The following is a 19,215-nucleotide window of genomic DNA, read 5'->3' on the forward strand; positions in this document are numbered from 1 at the left end:
ATCATGTATTATTTTTGTATATTCTCCCTTATTTGGACCATTTCATATAAGTGGTTCAGAAGTTAGTCAATCTCCCTAGCCCTCCTCGTTTGTATAGATGTCTATTTTGTAAATCTTGATTATGTAAGATGATTTTTCCTATCCTTCCTTTCTCTTTTCCCTGTCCTTAAGTATATTCCTCTTCCTATTTCTTTCCACTCTTTACTTAAAAACATCAAGACAGAATAGAACCACTCCCAGGCCTTATCACTCCATGATTCCCTAAGAGGAAGTAGAGATATCATTTCCCCTTATATGAATTAAGCATTTTATTCTTATTCAATCCTTTATCATTATCCATTTATTTCTACCTTTTTATATTTCCATTCACACCTGTGAATGAATTTTAATGCTTCCCCACAGTTCTGATATTTTTACCATGAATGCTAGCAAGCTCTTTATTTTCATTAAAGGCCCATTCTTTTCTGCTATAGCATTGTATTCAGGTTTGCTGAATTCTTGCTTTCTGGAATATCACACTCCAAGTTACCCCCTCCTTTATAGGGATGACTTCCTAAAACATGTGTGATCCTGACTGTGGCTCCTCATTTCTTAAAAATTCTTTCTTCCTGGCTGGTTGTAGTATTTTTTCTTTGACCTGGAAGTCCTGGATTTTGGCTATGAAATTCCTAAAATTTTTCATTTTGAAGATTTCTTTCAGGTTACTGGTGGATTCTTTCTATTCTAACCTATACTGGTAGATTCTACCCTCTGGTTCTAAGATCTAGGCAATTTTCTTTTAAAATTTCTTCAAGTACAGTATTCAGGCTCTTTTTTTTGGCCATAGCATTTGGATAGTCCAATAATTAATAAATTTTTCTCCTCCTCCTTCTGGCTTTCCTTTGCCATGATATCTTTCTTCTACTTTCTTATTTTTTTCAACTTTTCTGACTTTTAATATTTCTTGTTGTTTCATGGAGTCATTGGCTTCTTTTTGATCTATTCTAATTTATAAGGAATTTATTACTTGGATAACTATTAATCCCTTTTCCAAGTCTTTCTTTCATAGTTTTTATTTCATTTCCAATTTTTTCCTCAAATACTCTCATTGTTAAAAAAAAATTTTTTTTAAAACTTTCTTTTTTAAAACCCATGCTTTATCTCTTTCAGGAATTCTTCTTAAAGATTTGCCCTAACTGTGGTTTTTCTTTGAGGCTTTTCTTTTGGAGTAATTTTCTACTTTTGAATTTGTATCTTGAGCTTCCCCACTACTAAAATAGCTCATTATGGTGAGGTTCTTTTTTTTGTTTTGTTTGTCTGCTTGCTTATTCTTCTAGCATACTTCTTTGACTTCAGACTCAATGTAAAGCTGGGCACTGCAGCACTTAAAGAGGAAATGTCTAGTCTGAATCTATTATTGCTTTCTTGAATGAATGTTGAATTATTCCAATATCTCAGAGACAACCAAATCTTCAGTACTCCAAAAGTGCTCTGATCCAAAGCAAAGTCTGATTGCTGTCTCTCTGATGTGAGTCTGAAAGTTCCTGATCTGGGCAACTTTTGGATCTATTCAAAAATAAATTGCTTTCAAAGTAACCTCAGACAGTGTAAAATACTTGGGAGTCTATTTGCCAAGACAGACTCAGAATCTTTTTGAAAACAATTATAAAACACTTCTCACACAAATTAAATCAGATTTAAATAACTGGGCAAATATCAACAGCTCATGGATAGGGAGAGCTAATATAATAAAAATGACATTTTACCAAAACTAAACTATCTATTTAGTGCCCTACCAATCAAAATTGCAAAAAATTACTTTAATGAGTTAGAAAAAATTGTAAGTAAATTCATATGGAGAAATAAAAAGTCAAGAATTGCCAGGAGCTTAATGAAAAAAAATGCAAACGAAGGTGGCTTAGCACTACCCGATCTAAAATTATATTATAAAGCATCAGTCATCAAAACTGTTTGGTATTGGCTAAGAAAGAGTGGTGGACCAGTGGAATAGACTAGGTGTAAAAGCAGGAGAGGAGTATAGTAATCTGCTGTTTGACAAACCCAAAGAGTCTGGCCATTGGGATAAAAACTCCCTCTTTGATAAAAACTGCTGGAATAATTGGAAGTTAGTATGGAAGAAACTTAGATTAGACCAACACCTCACACCCTTTAACCAAGATAAGATCCAAATGGTTACAGGACATAGACATAAAAAACAATACTATAAGCAAATTAGAAGATCAAGGACTAGTCTACCTGTCAGATCTATGGAAAGGGGAACAGTTTATGACTAAAGAAGAGTTGAAGAACATCACTAAAAACCAATAAGATGATTTCAATTACATTAAATTAAAAAGGTTTTGCACAGATAAAACCAATGTAATCAAGATCAAAAGAAAAGTAGTAAATTGGGAAACAATCTTTACAACTAATGATTCTGACAAAGGACTCATTTCTAAAATATACAGAGAACTGAGTCATATTTTTAAAACAAAAAGCCATTCCCCAATTGACAAATGGTCAAAGGACATGCAAAGGCAATTTACAGATGAGGAGATCAAAGCAACCCATAGTCATATGAAAAAATGCTCTAAATCATTAATTATTAGAGAAATGCAAATTAAAGCTTCTCTGAGGTACCACCTCACACCTCTCAGATTGGCCAGTATGACCAGGAAGGATAATGATCATTGTTGGAAGGGATGTGGGAAATCTGGGACACTATTAACACTGTTGGTGGAGCTGTGAACTCATCCAACCCTTCTGGAGAGCTATTTGGAACTATGCCCAAAGGGCAACAAAAATGTGCATACCCTTTGACCCAGCAATACCACTACTGGGTCTATACCCTGAAGAGATGAGGAAAAAGGGTAAAAACATTATTTGTACAAAAATATTTATAGCAGCCCTGTTTGTGATGGCAAAGAATTGGAAATCCAGTAAATGTCCTTCAATTGGGGAATGGTTTAGCAAACTGTGGTATATGTATGTCATGGAACACTATTGTTCTATTAAAAACCAGGAGGGACAGGATTTCAGGGAAACCTGGAGGGATTTGCATGAACTGATGCTGAGTGAGATGAGCAGAACCAGAAAAACACTGTACACCCTAACAGCAACATGGGGGTGATGTTCAACCTTGAAGGACTTGCTCATTCCATCAGTGCAACAATTGGGAACAATTTTTGGCTGTCTGCAAAGGAGAGTACCATCTGTATCCAGATAAGGAGCTGTGGAGTTTGAACAAGGTACAAGGACTATTCCCTTTAATTCGGAAAAAAAAAAAACCCAGATGTCTTATTGTTTGATCTGGTTACCTCTGAGAATTCTGTTCTCTTTAAGGATATGATTTCTCTCTCATCACACCCAATTTGGATCAAGGTACAACATGGAAACAAAGTAAAGACTGATGGAGTGCTATCTGTGGGGTGGGGGTGGGGGGAGGGAAGCAACACTGGGGGAAAACTGTAAAACGCAAATAATATCTTTAACAAAAATTTAAAATAAATAAATAAACAAATAAATAAATAAATAAATAAATTGCTGCCCTATCAGCCAGCTGGAAAGCTGTCGGTTCTGAGTGGCAGAACCACAGGCTCCCATTGGGCTGGGATATCTGCCTCCAATATTCCTTTGTAAGTTAGATACTGTTCTCCCTTGACTTTTGAGCTACACCACTGCTAAGACTGACTTCTTAACTTAATCTTTCTCTGGATAAAAATCAGGATCTTTCCACTACACAAGACCACCAGGGTACAGAGGTTCCCTTTTCAATCGAACCTGGAACTGAATAATGGATGACAAACTCCTCTTCTGGATGTGGTATCTCTATGTCAGTCTAGGACCTCCTTGTGCACAGCTTTTGCTTAGATGCTCACATGGCACATTCCTAACCAACCCTGTCCACAGACCCAAATAAGCCTGGACAGATAACTCCATATGACTTTTTCTGGATTTTCACCTTAGTATTCAGTGTAATGAATTTTCTAGATTTGTTTAAAGAGTTTTGTGGAACTCTGTTGTACCATTCTGCCATCTTGACTCTGCCTGGAGGAGCTTAATTTTTTTTTTTGCAAGGCAATGGGGGGGGGGGTAAGTGACTTGCCCAAGGTCACACAGTTAGGTAATTATTAAGTGTCTGAGGTTACATCTGAACTCAGATGCTCCTGATTCTAGCACCGGTGTTTGATCCACTGCACCACATAGGCGCTTAAATTTTAATGAGGGAAACAACATGTACATATATAGGTATAGATAAACAGAAAGATAGATATGACAGAAACAAAAATAAGTTAACCTTGAAAAAGGCACTAAGGGGGAGAGAGAGAGAGAAAGAAAGAGAAAAAGAAAGAGAGAGAGAGAGAGAGAGAGATCTGATAAAAGGTGGTGTCTGAGTTTGAATAGGATTTAGATTTATGTTGTATAGGATATTGCAATAGTCCAGGCCAGAGGTGATGATTACCTGAACCAGGGTGGTAGATGTGTGAGTGAAAAAATGAATGAATGAACAGCATTGACTAAGCTCTTTTTATGTATTAAGTAATTGAGATATAAATATAAAAGTGAGAGTTTATGCCATCAAGGCGCTTACATTCTAATAGAAGAGATAACATATGCAGAATATTGGTCAAGGAAAGAAATTCTGACTCTGGAAAAAATGGTGTGAAGAACAATGGGACAGTCAGCTTTTCAGAAGCAATTGATTATTGTTCTCAGAGCAAGAAGTGGAAAGAAGATGGAACTATATGTGCATAGCTGCACAATGACTGGTGAAGATGAAGCTGCATAATACCAGAGGATAAAGAACCAGTGACTTACTCCTCATAGATGTGATCTCTAGAGGTCTGGTTTATAGATTTGAAGAGGTAGCAGAATAGAGAGAACAGAACAGATGTTAGTGGAGACAGAAAGAAGATTTTGCAACTAACTGGATATGTAGGGTGAAGGGGTTGTCAAGGAAGACACTAAGGCTGCACACTTGGATAACAGAAGAAATGATAGTACACTTCACAGTAATAGATAAATTCAGAAGCAGGTTGACTTGTGGGGGGAAGAGATAATGAGTTCTGTTTTGGACATTTTGAGTTAAGAGATATCTACAGAACATCATTAGAAATGTTCAAAAGGGGGGCAGCTAGGTGGCGCAGTGGATAAAGTGCCGGTCCTGGAGTCAGGAGTATCTGAGTTCAAATCCAGTCTCAGACACTTAATAATTACTTAAGCTGTGTGGCCTTAGGCAAGCCACTTAACCCCACTGCCTTGCAAAAACCTAAAAAAATGTTCAAAAGGCAGTTTGTGATACAGGAGATCAGGGGAGAGACTGGGGTAGATATATAGATCTGGGAGTCATTTGCTTAGAAATGATAAATAAACCTGAAGAGGCTGTTACCAAGTGACAGAGTGTAGATAGAAAAGAGGAGGCAAGACAGAGTACTGGGCTATATAACGGGTTCAGTTAATGGCTATGATATGGATGAAGAGTCAGAAAAACAATCTGTAAAGGAAGAATCAGACAGGTAGAAAGAGAACCAAGAATGTCCCAAAAAGCCAAAGAAGAGAACACTATTCAGGAGAAGGTAATCCACAATGTTAAATATTTCAGAGAGGTCAAGAAGAATGAGAACTTTTTTTAAAAAGGCCTTTAGATTTATTTGATGATTATGTTTGACAATTTTGGAGAGGACAGTTTCAGTTGATTGAGGTCATAAGTCAGGGGGTTGAGAAGAGAGAAAAGAGAGGGATAGCATATAAGCTACTTTTTCAAGGAGTTTATCTGCAAAACAGGAGAGCTAACTAGTTACAAGACCTTATATGAGAAAATATCAATGATTTAGCATCAGTTTTGTGGGACATAAATTACTGGTTAGTCTTGAGCCTCTTCTATAATTAACATTTAAACCAGTGACATGGATGGTGAAGTGGAAAGCAGATATACTCATTAAGCATAGGTGAAAGTTAACAGCAAAGTAGCATATGGCAAAGTAGCATATACCTTTATCAAAAAGAGGACAATGGAAATCCACCTGGACTTAAAACAGATTAGGGAAATGATAAGAATAAAACAAAAACAAAGTGAATAGGCATAAGTACAAGGAAGGTCTTCAGGTACAGACTGAGTGAGATAAATAGAAGCAAGATGGCAACTTCTTTTAAAACTATATATATATATATACACACACACACACACACACACATCATACCAATATACATATTCATGTATATGCACACATGTGCCACTATGTGTATGTGTATATGTGCATATCCCTGTGAAATGCTGGTAAATAATGACCCTGGGCTCTTGAATGCTATACCAGTGGAGTATAAGCTCAGTACTAGCACCAAACTAGAAAGCCTTTGCATATGGGTCCAAAAAGATAGCACATGTTTTAAGAAATTTCCATGTTCTATATTATACTGTCCCTGGCTCCTCCCTGTCTATGATAGCGGAGGTGAGAAATCAATCTTCTACAATATGGGATTCTACACCATCCTTACATAATCCATGGCCTCCATTTGTGTCAAGTTACCTTGATGTGTGGGATGGAACTCAGCTAAACCCCAAAGGCCCTGGGAGGAGTGGCAAGAACCTAGAGTAGGAGAGGACCTCTCAAAGAACCTCACTCCTCCTGCCATGGCCTGAATAACTTTTCAGCCAGGATTCCAAATTCCATGACCTGGCTAAGCCTTAAAAGCATCTTTTCTGTTCTGAAAATGCAAGAAAACACTTATCTCTCTATTGGCTGTGATTTAGAGTTACTTTGACCTCTCTTCCATCTCCTGACTTCATACACTTGCAGCCTTTTCTCAGTCTCTCAGTTCTAGGGCATTCTCTCTAGTTGTTCCCCAGACCTGGAATATTCTCCCTCTTCCATTCTGCTCCAGCTATTGACCTCCCTCACTTTCACTGTCTCAACTAAAATCCCACCTTCTCCAGGAAGCCCTCCTTAACCCCTCTTAATTCCTCTATTAATTATTTTCTTTTATTCTGCACATAGCTTGCTTTGTATATGGGCAGCTAGGTGGCGCAGTGGATAGAGCACTGATCTTAGAGTCAGAAGGAAGAGCATTTGAATCCAACCTCAAACAGTTGACACTTACTAGCTGTATGACCTTGGGCAAGTCACTTAACCCTGATAGCCTCACATCCAGAGCCATCTCCAGGTATCCTGATTAATAACAAGTTATGCATATATTTGTTTGTATTTCTCTTCCCCATTAGACAGTAAGCTCCTTGTTGGAAAGAAATGTCTTTTGTCTTTTTTTGTATCACTAATGTTTAACACAGTGCCTTGAATAGAGTAGGCACTTAATAAATGTTTATTGGATTAACTGAAATGCTCTCCCTCTATAAATTTCTGCCCCTTAGAAATCTGTACTCCATTCAGAGCTCAATTAAAGCTCTACCTCCTTTCCTAATTTTCTCAGTAATTAATTGTTCCCTCTCAATTATTCTGAGTTTGTATACATGGTGTATTTCTGAATCTGTGGGCATGATGAATCCCCCCAGTAGGATATAAACTTTGAGAGGGCAAGATTTGTGAATTGTCTCCCCAGCCCCCAGCAAAAAGCCTGGCCACACACAAGTTGCCATCTTGCTTATATTTATCTCACTCAGTCTATACCTGAAGACCTTTCTCAGTCAAACTCATGTAGTCATTTCCCATCTTGAATTTCATACCATTTTTATCTTTGATCTACTTCCTTGTACTTATGCCTATTCACTTTGTTTTTGTTTTATTCCTATCATTTCCCTAATCTGTTTTAAACCCAGGTGGACTTCCATTGTCCTCTTCTAGATAAAGGTACATGCTATGGTGGGAGGAGCAGTTAGGTGGTGCAGTGCATAGAGCACCAGCCCTGGAGTCAGGAAGACCCAAGTTCAAATCCAACCCCAGACACTTTAAAAAATTGCCTAGCTGTATGACCCTGGGCAAGTCATTGAACCCACTGTCTTAAATAAATAAAATTTTTTTAAAATGACTGGTTATTGAAATGTGGAAAGGAAAGCAAATAGATGGTCTGGCTGGAAAACTGTATGTATAATCAATGTGGAAGGATATATTCAAGCAAGGCTGAGATGGATTTTAAATGACCCGTGTGTTTTATCATAGATCCAAAAAGAAGCCTCTCAAACTTATTGAGCATAGGAATATCTGTGAATTAATCATATTAATTAATAATAAATTTATAGAAGATAGAGAAAAGGACTAGAGGCAGGAAGACCAATCAGTCAATCAATAAACAAAATTAATTAAGCATCTAATGTCAGTTACTGTTCTAGATTCTGAGGAATATAAATATGAAGAAAGGGAGGGCGGGAGGAAGGAAAGAAGGGAGGGAGGAGGGAGGGAATCAAACAGAGAGGGAGGGAGGCAGGGATGGCAGAAGAGGGAAGAAAGAAGGGAAGGAGGGACAGGAGGGAGGGAAGAAAACAGAAACTACTGTTCTCAAGAATCTTAGGAACTAAAATAAAAATAGCTTTGAAATTTAAGAACTCTAATTTACAAAATTACTAAGAATATTCCAGAGGAGTCATGATAAAATTTGCTACTTATACCCTGAGACTTAATGAGAGACTTAGAGTGCAGACTGAGGCATTTCCCCCCCCCCCAGAACCAGTGTGGGAATTTGTTTTATCTGACTATGTATATTTGCAACAGGGTTTTGTCTTTTTTCTTTTTTTTTTTAGTTTTTTTGTTTTTTGCAAGGCAAATGGGGTTAAGTGGCTTGCCCAAGGCCACACAGCTAAGTAATTATTATTAAGTGTCTGAGGCTGGATTTGAACACAGGTATTCCTGACTCCAGGGCCAGTGCTCTATCCACTGCGCCACCTAGAAGCACCTGTTTTGTCTTTTTTCAGTCTCAAATGGAGTGGGCATATAAAAAGAAAAGAAAGATTTTCACTAATTAAAAAAATAAAATTTAATTTATTGAAAAGTTTATAATCTTGTAAAAACAAGCAACCAGATATAAAATAGATATAAGATAATTAGGGAGTAAAAGTATTAGTGAATGGGGTACTCAGGAAAGTATTGACAAATACGGTGGCACTTGAGATGAATTTTGAAGGAAGCTGATGATTCCAAGAGGTGAAAGTGAGTAAAATTACATTCTAGACATGGCATAGGCAAGCAATGGAATTGTGAGTCAGAAGAACAAGATGACCAGGTTGGCTGGAGTGTAGTATGTGTGACAGGGAATAATGTATGCAGGATGGAGTCAGATTGTGAGGGATTTTAATTTGACAAACAGGAATTTATATTTGATCCAATAACTATTTGAAGAATTTAGGAGATTATTATAATAGTTCAGACTAGAAATGATGAAGATATCAACAAGGATGATTGTGGTATGAGTGCAGTATAAATGGACATGACATAAGTTGAACAGTGTCTGAATCCAAGATCCATAATCAAAGTGATACAGAAAACCCAAAAGGAGTAGATAAGAGCCATAGAGATGACTGGAGGATTTAAGATTAGCATGCTGAAATAATCCAATATAAGCTATTCTAAGGACAAATGGGATTGATATGAATTGGGATAAAATTGTTAAATATAAGACAAAATTTCAATACAAATTAAGATACCTTAGTCTCTCTAAATAATGACTCTCTCAAGACATCTTTATACCAATTAAGTGACATCAAATCATTCACATTACTGAAATAATCAAAGGGATCTTTCACGAAGATAGCTACTTCTCAGCCATTCTTGGGCCTCTCTCCATAATGATTCTTGGAGTGATCCGGTCTTATTTTATTACTGACTTGGTCGGGGGCTCAGACACTACCCTTGGGCAACTCACTTAGCTGCTGTCTGCCTCAGTTTCCTCATCTGTAAAATGAGCTGGAGAAAGAAATGCCAAATCACTCCAAGTAGCTTTGCCAAGAAATTCCCAAATGGGGTAATGAAAAGTCAGACACAACTGAAAGAACTAAATGACAATACACATAAAAATATTATGACTTGAACACACTCCTGTTCAAATTAGGTTGGATGCTCTAATCTACTAGTAAATCCTATTATCTTTGTTCTCCAGATACAGGACTTGGCAAGAACAATGTTGACCACCAGAGGGAACCCAAGTTGTTCTTAAAATGTAACAGAAATTTAGCAGTAAACAAAATATAAAATTAAGAGAAAAAATATCATTTCTGGCAGGAACAAAAACCCACAAATAAAAAGTCACTCTCCTATGGCTAAAATCTTAGCTCAATTTCAGTGCTATTCATCAGAAATGAAACAAATTAAGAATTCATTTGCTACACGTTTTTCTCATTAAACAAAATCACAAAATCAAATGAATAATCTGAAAATTTCCTGACTTTAAAATAATGAAATAGCTTTAAGGAGAGAATAATTGTTTTACACACATGTACATGCACATACACAATTTCCCAGATCAAGTGGTTGGGATAATGCATATCTAGCTCACTAACAGGAATTACCATAGACCATGTAATTTCCTACACTCAAAACGCATTATTTGAAAGTGAGTACAACTCTTAAGTAAGTCTGTATAATTTTTATTCAGAAAGGTCATATTTAAGGTTAGTGAGGATATTGTGAGGTAGCAATTTCCCAAATACCAAACATAAAAATGCTTGACTAATGTTACTATCACTCTAACTGGGTCAGGTCACAGAAGCAACACAAAGGAAGACTTCTACTATTTATTTTCCTAGGAGAAGTCAAAGACTTTGCACAATTACAGAACACTAATCAGGTATGCCATCTAGAAAAAAAAATGTTCAAATCTAATTTATACCTGAACTTTTCTATTACATTAGCTCCTCCTGCTCTTTTATCTCCTTTGCTCCAGCCAGATCCTACTCTGGTTTGACCCACGATATCTGAAATTCACACCAAAGTGTGATAATTACATTGTGTTTTTTATCTTTTTAAATTTCATACATTGATTAGCATGCTCCCCTATAGTGTTTCATTGCCATTTGAAAAAAATGCCATTCACCCAAGTGGTATTTTAAAAGCACATGGGCATTAATTTTGACAAATAAATTCTTGTTATTTCAGAAGTTCTGCCAACTCCACTTCCACTGTTAAAAGAAATTTGGCCCATAGCATCCTCATGATGGGAGACAATGTAGATTATTTTACTCCCTCTCAGAAGGGATTTGTTCAAAGTGCAATTCCTTACTATCCCCACCATCCACATTCATCACAAGACACCCTACACCCAGGAAACCAAGAATGGGAGGTTATTGTTGAGAAAGAATGAATGAGACAATGTGCAGTTCTGTTCTTATGGCACGACAATGTGACCTAGGCCAGGGCACCAGCTGGGTTCCATGTATCCTGGCACAGCTGCCTCCACTTGATGCATAAAAATGAACCTGGCTGGAGAGCCTTTCCAGAGCCTCAGAGAATGCATATTAGACTAGATGATAGCAAAGGTCCCTTCCCAGTTTTAATAGTCTATAAAACTACTACTTGTCTTCCTCAAATGAAAGTATGATTTCTCATTATGACAGATACTAAATTCAAATTCCTAACTCATCTTTTTTATTAGGAATGAAAATAAAAATTAACTTCCCAATATTGAAGAATTCATTTTTCTCTCCAAAATATATACAGTGGGAATATTCTAATAAAAAGTACTGCACACAGAATACCATCTGCACAAAAGACTAAGAAAAATCCAGTTTCTTAAATCTCCAATTATACATTAGAACATTTAAGAAAATTATGAATAAAGGGTCTGTTTTAGAGAGTTTTCACCACCAAGGTACTATATAGTTACCAGCTAGAGTATTACTTTCCTAAAAGTGAGAGATATTATAGGGACTTATTCCATATACTTATGGAAGAACAAAGAATCTGCTTCATGAGAGTTAGCAAAGCTTCCCCAAAGAAGTCAATCTTTGATACAAAACCTAGAATTAGAGAATCTGATTATTTTAAGGATCATACAGGTCAACCTCCTTTCATATGGTAATCTCCATTATAATATGCCTGATAGAAATGATACCATCCTATGAGTCCCTACAGGAATGGTACCAGTGACTGCAAAACCATTACCTATTTTACACCAAGATCATAGTTTTTTACTCAAATGATCAGAGCTGATGATCAATTTACTTCTTAAAAGACTATGAACTGGTAAAGATATTAGGCCAGAGAATAAGCCAAAACCCTCCTGTTGGATCCTTAAAATTTGAATTATCTAAAAATTCTCACTGGGCCTTTGAAAAGGAGGAAAATTGGGGCAGCTAGGTGGCCCAGTGGATAGAGCACCGGCCCTGGAGTCAGGAGTACCTGAGTTCAAATCTGGCCTCAGACACTTAATAATTACCTAGCTGTGTGGCCTTGGACAAGCCATTGCCTAGCAAAAACTAAAAAAAAGGAGGAAAATTTTAGAAAGTTCCTATGTGTCAAGAAAGCAAGATTTTTTTTCTGTAATCTCCTGATTCTTCACATTAAAAAAAAATTGATATAAAATTAAGAAGAGAGCCCCAAAACCAAATTTAAGGTGGCTAAAACCCAAACTCACTCTGAAGCCACTGACTCAGGAATGGGTTCATCCAGTAACTCCAAGCTGTGCAGGATCCAATAGCAGAGCCAAGGGCGGCTAGCATCCAGACACTGTGAGAGATGGACAGGGAAGAAAACATATTTTCTATTCATACCACTCCAAGACAATGCTGACATGGTATCATCTGTCTCACTCCAAGCAGCCTGGTGAGGGAGAAGTCAAGATCCCCTATTGATAAAAATCAATAAAGGAAGGAAAATAGTTCTGAAAAGCTGTGGCCTTACCCAGGAGCTGATAAAAGTAACAAAGGAATTAGATTTCAACAATAGATTTCATTTTAAACCTAGTAGATCCTCAACCAATAGTAACAGAACTGAAAAGTCTAAGGGAAAACAAAAGCTTGTTGACATTCTTGCTGAGGATATCAGAAAGTCAGGGGAGGAAAGGGACTTTCTGTATTTAGTGAAACCTATTATTAAATATTGGTATCATCAAATAGACTAACACAAAAAATAATCTTAGACAGATGCTTGAAATATTTTATAGGACAAAAAGTTCAAAACTCAAAGAAAAGGACAACATTATATACCAAAAAGGATATAATACTCTGAAATTCAGTTGGACACCAAAAAGATTCCCAGTTTTTGGTTTGTTTGTTGTTGTTTTTAATCTGAATATCAGGATAGCCTGACCAGATGGAATTCTTGGCTCCAGATATTCTTTTGAAGCCTCATGAAGGAAGGAAGGGGATCAACAACCTGGCTTTCTCTCATGAAGGAGACAGATATATGGTACTATTGTGCAATCCTACCTTGGGAAACATAATTTCAGGAGGCTTTTTGCTGGTAAAAAGAGAAGAGTAGAGAGACTTATCTGATCATTGGTCTGGTCAGTTGGAAAAGTCTTAAATTCAGTGCTCCTGAGCTGATTTACCTCATAGGCATCTGTCAGCTGTCGAAGGCCTCTTTTCAGGTAATGGAAATGCTTCTCTCTATGCAGAATAAGTCTGGAAAAACAAAGAGCTTATTATAAATAAGCCTTCTATGAAAACTTTACATGAATAGTCCTCTTCCCTCCGACAGTTAAACATACATATACTCTCTTCCCCTCACCATGGTCATACAATAAATAACCTGCAACTTTTATAGTCCTAAAAGGTGGATAAATTTTTTATGGAAAATAAAAAAAGAAAACAAACTGAGTGTCCTTCAATTGGAGAATGGCTGAACAAACTGTAACACATGAATGTAATGGATTATTATTGTAACCTAAGAAATGATGAATATGAGAAAGCCAGATAAATAAGGGAAAGCATATATGAACTGATGTAAAGAAAGAAAAAGTAGAATGATAATATGTACAATGATTACAGTAATGTAAACAAAATAACACAAAAAGGCAACAAAATTCAGATTGAACTCAATGACCAATCATGGTTCAGGAGAACAGAGGTGAAGAACTACAGGTCAAGCAGGTTTTATACAATATCAGATGAAGTAGTTTTGCTACTTTGCTTAATTATGTTACTTTGTTACAAAAGAGAATTCAAAAAGGGAAGAGAGACAGGAGCATATATCAAAAAATGACTATAGCATAAAAAAATGGAAGGAGTTCATAAAACTATTTTTAAAGACAAAACACTACCAAAAGTGTTTCAAATAATCCACTGTCCTATAACTGGCAAGCTCTTTTCTCCAATTAGAATCCCTGTAATTCAGAAGTGTAGCCTGACTAGGTAGTGAGCCTCTCCTGCTACCATTTGCCCTGCTCCCTCATAACCCATTCTTCTACAAACGCTTTGACCACTCTCCCCCTCTTTCTAGTATGTCCTACAGAAATTCCATTCTATAGTTAGCAAACGCCTACATACTAAGCTTCTTCTTTTCATATGCCTTACATCTCTTTGCGATCATAGAAATCTGGCTCCTCCTAAAGAAGAAAACATTATATCCCTGGGTACCCTCTGCTGTACTGAAAATATTTTGTCTCATATTCCCAATACATTGTTCAGGAAAAGAATAGGCTCCATACCTTCCCCTAGCTTCCATCATTTAGCAACTTCACCTTCTTGAGATAGTCTCCATCTGACTCTCCATCTGACTTAATATAGATCCTACTTCCAGTTCAGTGCTGAGCTCATAGTTTTCTTCCCCAGTCCAACTCATGTTCATATACTTCAAATTACGTGTTGCTGCTTGACTTCTACTTCATCAATAGTACTAATCTCATTATAGTCATACCCTTGAGTTCCTCATCGTTTCCACTGCACAATTTTTAAATTTCTCTTTCTTGACTGTATCATTCTTCTCCCTTCCCTGTCTCTTGGGTTTCATCCCTCCTGAAATTATTCTCCAACCGTCCCAAAATTTCCAGTCATGCCAGCTGCTCCTTGTTTTCCCAGGGCATCAGCTTCATTCTGGCCTCTATTCCCTTCCTTTTCAAATCTTTCTTTTCTTTTTAAAATTCCATTTTACTTTCAATTTCAGATTTTTTCTCTTTCCCCCACCTCCTCCCCTCTCCATTGTGAGAAGGAAAGAAAGACAAAACCCATTACAACTATGAAGTCATGCAAAATCACCTTAAAAATCTAGGCCCTAGTAACCAGTTCTTTATCCTTTAGTCCCTTGCTCCCTTGTCTCATCAACTTTCTTATCTCTTTCTAAACCCTAACCTTGGGTTATTCTCACTACTTTCCCCAGCTCCAACCAGCTACTAGTGAATGCCACTCAAGGAACTCAGTATTATTCTAAATCTCTCCTGAAATCTCTTATACTATCTCCTCTCCTCTTCCCCTCAGCAAGAGACTGTGCCTAATATTTTACTGAAAAAAAAAAAAAGACATCACAAGCTCCCTCTATCCCCCATTTCTATACTTCAAATTCCCTCAACATACTCATTTCTTCTTCTTTGCTTACATGTCAGAATATGTGACCCTTTGCCTAGATGTGACAAGTTCTTCTGCTTTGGTCCTTGATCCTGTCTCCTCCAGCTGTCAAAGGCCTCTTTTCAGGTAATGGAAATGAAACTGCCCCTTTGATCATCATTCCTTTCTCTCTCTCTTAAATTTCAAACATCTCTTTACCAACTAATTCCTTCCTTGAGGCCTAAAAATACAGCCAGGTATCACTCACCTGGATCCTTTTTAAAAAACTTCACTTGCCCCAGCAGCTCCTCGAAGTATTGTCCTTAGTCTTTCTTACTTTTCACAGTCAAATTCCTAGACAACAAAGAAAGTTGTCTATACTCTTTGTCTCTGCCTTCTCAAACCTCCCATTCATTTTTCTACTCATAACTTTCAGATTCCACCTACTGACCAATAACTACCATCTCCAAAGTCACCAATAATCTCTTTATTTTAAAATAATTTAAAAACCTTTCCTTTCTTTTCATTATTTATGACATCTCCACCGTATGTGACACTGTTGAATATCTTGAATCTCACGGATATTTTCTCCTCTGAGTTTCAATGACTTAGCTCACTCCTTGTTCTCTTTTTAAGCAGACCAACATCATCCATTAACTCTGTAGGCTAATCATCTATTTCCCACCACTTACGGCTATTCCCCATAGCTTTATCCTAGCTTCTTACTCCTTTCTCTACATAACTTTCTTGGTAATCTAATTGATTCCAAAGGATTCAATTACAGTCTTTTTTTGCAGAAGACTCCCAAATTTAAATATCTAGTCCCCATCTCTCTCTAGCTAGTCCTCTGTCTTCTCCAGGCAGCTGAATAGCTTCACTTAATGTCCCTCAGGCAGATTCTAAAACAACACATCAAAAACAAGTTTCATTATGTTTCCCACCAAACTCATTTTCTCCCAATTTCCCTATTTTTATCATGGAAAATGCCATTTTTCCAGTCCCTTGGGTTTAGAACTCAAGAATCATCCTCATCTCTTCATTCTTACTCACATCCTACACTTCACCATCTAGTTAAGTCTAGTTGATTCAACCACTACCTCTCTCAACTCTGTACCCTTTTCTTTACACACATTACAATCACTCCAATTCATACCATTACTACTTCTAGCTTAAACCATTCCAGTCATTTCCTAATAAACAATTTCCATACAACTGCCAAATAACCTGAACCATAAGTGTAATCATATCCTCCCTTTGCTTAAGAAATTTCAGTGGCTCCCTTTTGTCTCTAGGACAAAATACAAATCCCTGTTTGGTATTTAAAGCCTCTCAAAGTCTGGTTCTAGCCCCTGCTACTACATTTACACAATATCCCTTCTCATCCCCATTAATTCCATGTTCCAGGCAAACTGAACTATTCCCTGTCCCTGTATCTCTGTGTACAGAGAATTCTCTCCCTTCTCACTTCCATCTTATGGAATCCATCACTCCTTTCAAAGCTTGGTTCAACAAACAGGCACCTCAAGTGGCCCAAATCACTTTTCCTGATTCCCCCACTTGTCAGTCCTTGCCATACTACCCTCCTACATCCCTCCCCCAAATCGCTATGTATTTCCTTTATCCACACTTTGTATTTACTTACCTGTGTACATGTTGTTTCCCCCTAGTAGAAATGTAAGCTCCTTGAGGGCAGGGACTGTTTCATTTTTGTCTTTGTATCCCCAGCATCCAGCACAAAGCCTGGCACAAAGTAGGTGCTTAATAAATGCTAGTTGACAAACTTGGGCCTGGAGAAGAGTTAAGAAAATTCACCTTCCTGCCTTCTGTGCAGAGGTGGGGGATTATTGCATATATTGTTAGACTTGGTAGATGTGTTGTTTAGTTTTGCAGAATTGTTTTTTTCCCTCTTTTTAAATATTTGTTTCAAGAGATAGCTTTGAGGAGAAGGGCAGGAGGAAGGAAACATTAAGAAATGAAGGTGAAATAAAAACAAAAGATGAATAAAAAATGACAAAATAAATGCTTGTTGAATTGAATAAAAGCACCTAGAGATCATATCAGAGAAATTACATGGGTGAGAACAGTCAATAACATCCTCTCTGTAGAGACTTTCTTATACTGCAGAAACCACAATTTACATTCTACAGTCAATTGGAAACCACAATTCGAAGGGCTTCTGGCTGTCCAGCTCAAGTTCCCTTTCTTATTCCAATTATAGAGCCATTAAATACTTTCTATGCCTTCTTTGTCTTTCTCTGCATTTTAAAGATATTTCTTCATAGAAATGGAAAACACTTCCTTAGGTTTTTAATTTTCAGTGACTAGCCCTCTGTAATCTATTATAACTTCATTGATATCTCATCTCCTAATTGGTGACCTAAAGTCATAGGTTTTCTGTTTTCCTTTGTTGTAGAGAATAGTTTTTTTTTGGAATCTTATCAGTATCAGCATATTGGTCAGAAACATGCTACACTGTGCCACTTATTCATAGATCAACAGGTAGCAATCCATTCTCAGAACTTATGGCAAAGAAAAATAAACTGAGTCAAGACTCCTAATATCTAAGTCTTAATCCAATAATGAAATGACGTGGGGTTTTGTAAGGCAGTACTTCTGTGTTTGTAAAAGAGATCATCATCAAAAGAATCAGAGCTACATATCATTAGATTTTTAAGACTACAGGAAAGAGAAATGATGCCTAATAACTTCAAACAGCATTATATAACTCACCTACAAAATAATGATCTCAAAAGGTCTCATCATGCTTTAAGGTTCTTTGAATCTATCTATAGCAGAGGAGGGTGAGAGAGATGATAAAGGAAAGGGTAAGGAGTTTAGTTCAGTTTTTATCTCAGCAAAAGTAGTAGGCCCATCAGAGTAAGTAGTAGGCCCATCAGAGTAAGTAGTAGGCCCATCAGAGTAAGTAGTAGGCCCATCAGAGCAAGTAGTAGGCCCATCAGAGCAAGTAGTAGGCCCATCAGAGTACCGTGCCCCTCCTGTATCTGCTTTCAATTAGATTATCTAATTAAGAAGTAACCAATTAAGAAAAAGGGGGAGGAGAAAGACAACTCAGTCAGAAAGTAAAAGCAATCTTTATTCTGAAAGTGCTTGTTCTCAGGAAGATTTCCTAGTTTAATTCTCAATGGCACATTTTATCAGCATTTCTAATACTAACACAAAACTACACTTCAGACCAATTAGTTCACTCTTCCTCTTCTGACCAAGGAGACATTATTCTCTGCCTTTCTATCCTTATTTCTAATCTCAGTCCACTGAGGGGCCTCTCCATTAGGGGTAAACCAATCAGAAGTCTAAGTAAATTTCTATCAAGATCTGGCCCCCTAAGTGAATTCTGTAACTAAAAAGAAATGAAGGCACTTTTCTAATCTAATCTTATTAGATCAATTTCAATTTCATACCTTTCCAATTTCTTCAGCTCTTGGGTTGTTCCTACATATAATTTTAGAGAGCACAAAAAGATGTACTCAATTCTTCCCACAGAGTTGGCCTTACTCTGATGAGTCTCACCATCCCCCAATAAAAATTCCAAAGAAACATTATGCTGGGAAGTTAGGACAGAGCCTGAGGCCAGAGGAAGCCTGCTGAAGATGTGGAAAATGCTTGAAAGACATACTGATAGGGTTTACCAAGATAATTTCTTAGCAGATTTAAACACAAGTAAAATTTTCATCAATGACTATAGACTAAAAGAAGAATTCCCATCAGCCACTTTAATTATTTTCACATCTGAAAAAAAATTACTTATGCTCTCTTTAAAAATAGAAATTTATAGTATTTATTAGACTAATTTAAAAAAATAACCCCTTAATAAACAAAAAAGGTAATCATTCTTCTGTGTATCTATCTGAAATACACAG

At 36.9% G+C, this 19,215-nt stretch overlaps 1 protein-coding gene across 2 annotated transcripts in view; it reads right to left on the reverse strand.

Moving 5' to 3' along the window:
- Nucleotides 1-19,215, reverse strand: part of FNTB (farnesyltransferase, CAAX box, subunit beta) — a 93,467-nt gene that overhangs the window by 44,661 nt on the left and 29,591 nt on the right. For both annotated transcript variants that reach the window (XM_074236110.1, XM_074236111.1), the window contains exons 3-4: nt 13,408-13,480; nt 12,493-12,584 (exon numbers count right to left, since the gene is read on the reverse strand). In XM_074236110.1, the coding sequence (XP_074092211.1) occupies nt 12,493-12,584; nt 13,408-13,480 (165 nt within the window). The remainder of the gene's footprint in view (nt 1-12,492; nt 12,585-13,407; nt 13,481-19,215) is intronic.

This window comes from Macrotis lagotis, chromosome 4, assembly GCF_037893015.1.
Source record: "Macrotis lagotis isolate mMagLag1 chromosome 4, bilby.v1.9.chrom.fasta, whole genome shotgun sequence".
NCBI classification, from domain to species: domain Eukaryota; kingdom Metazoa; phylum Chordata; class Mammalia; order Peramelemorphia; family Peramelidae; genus Macrotis; species Macrotis lagotis.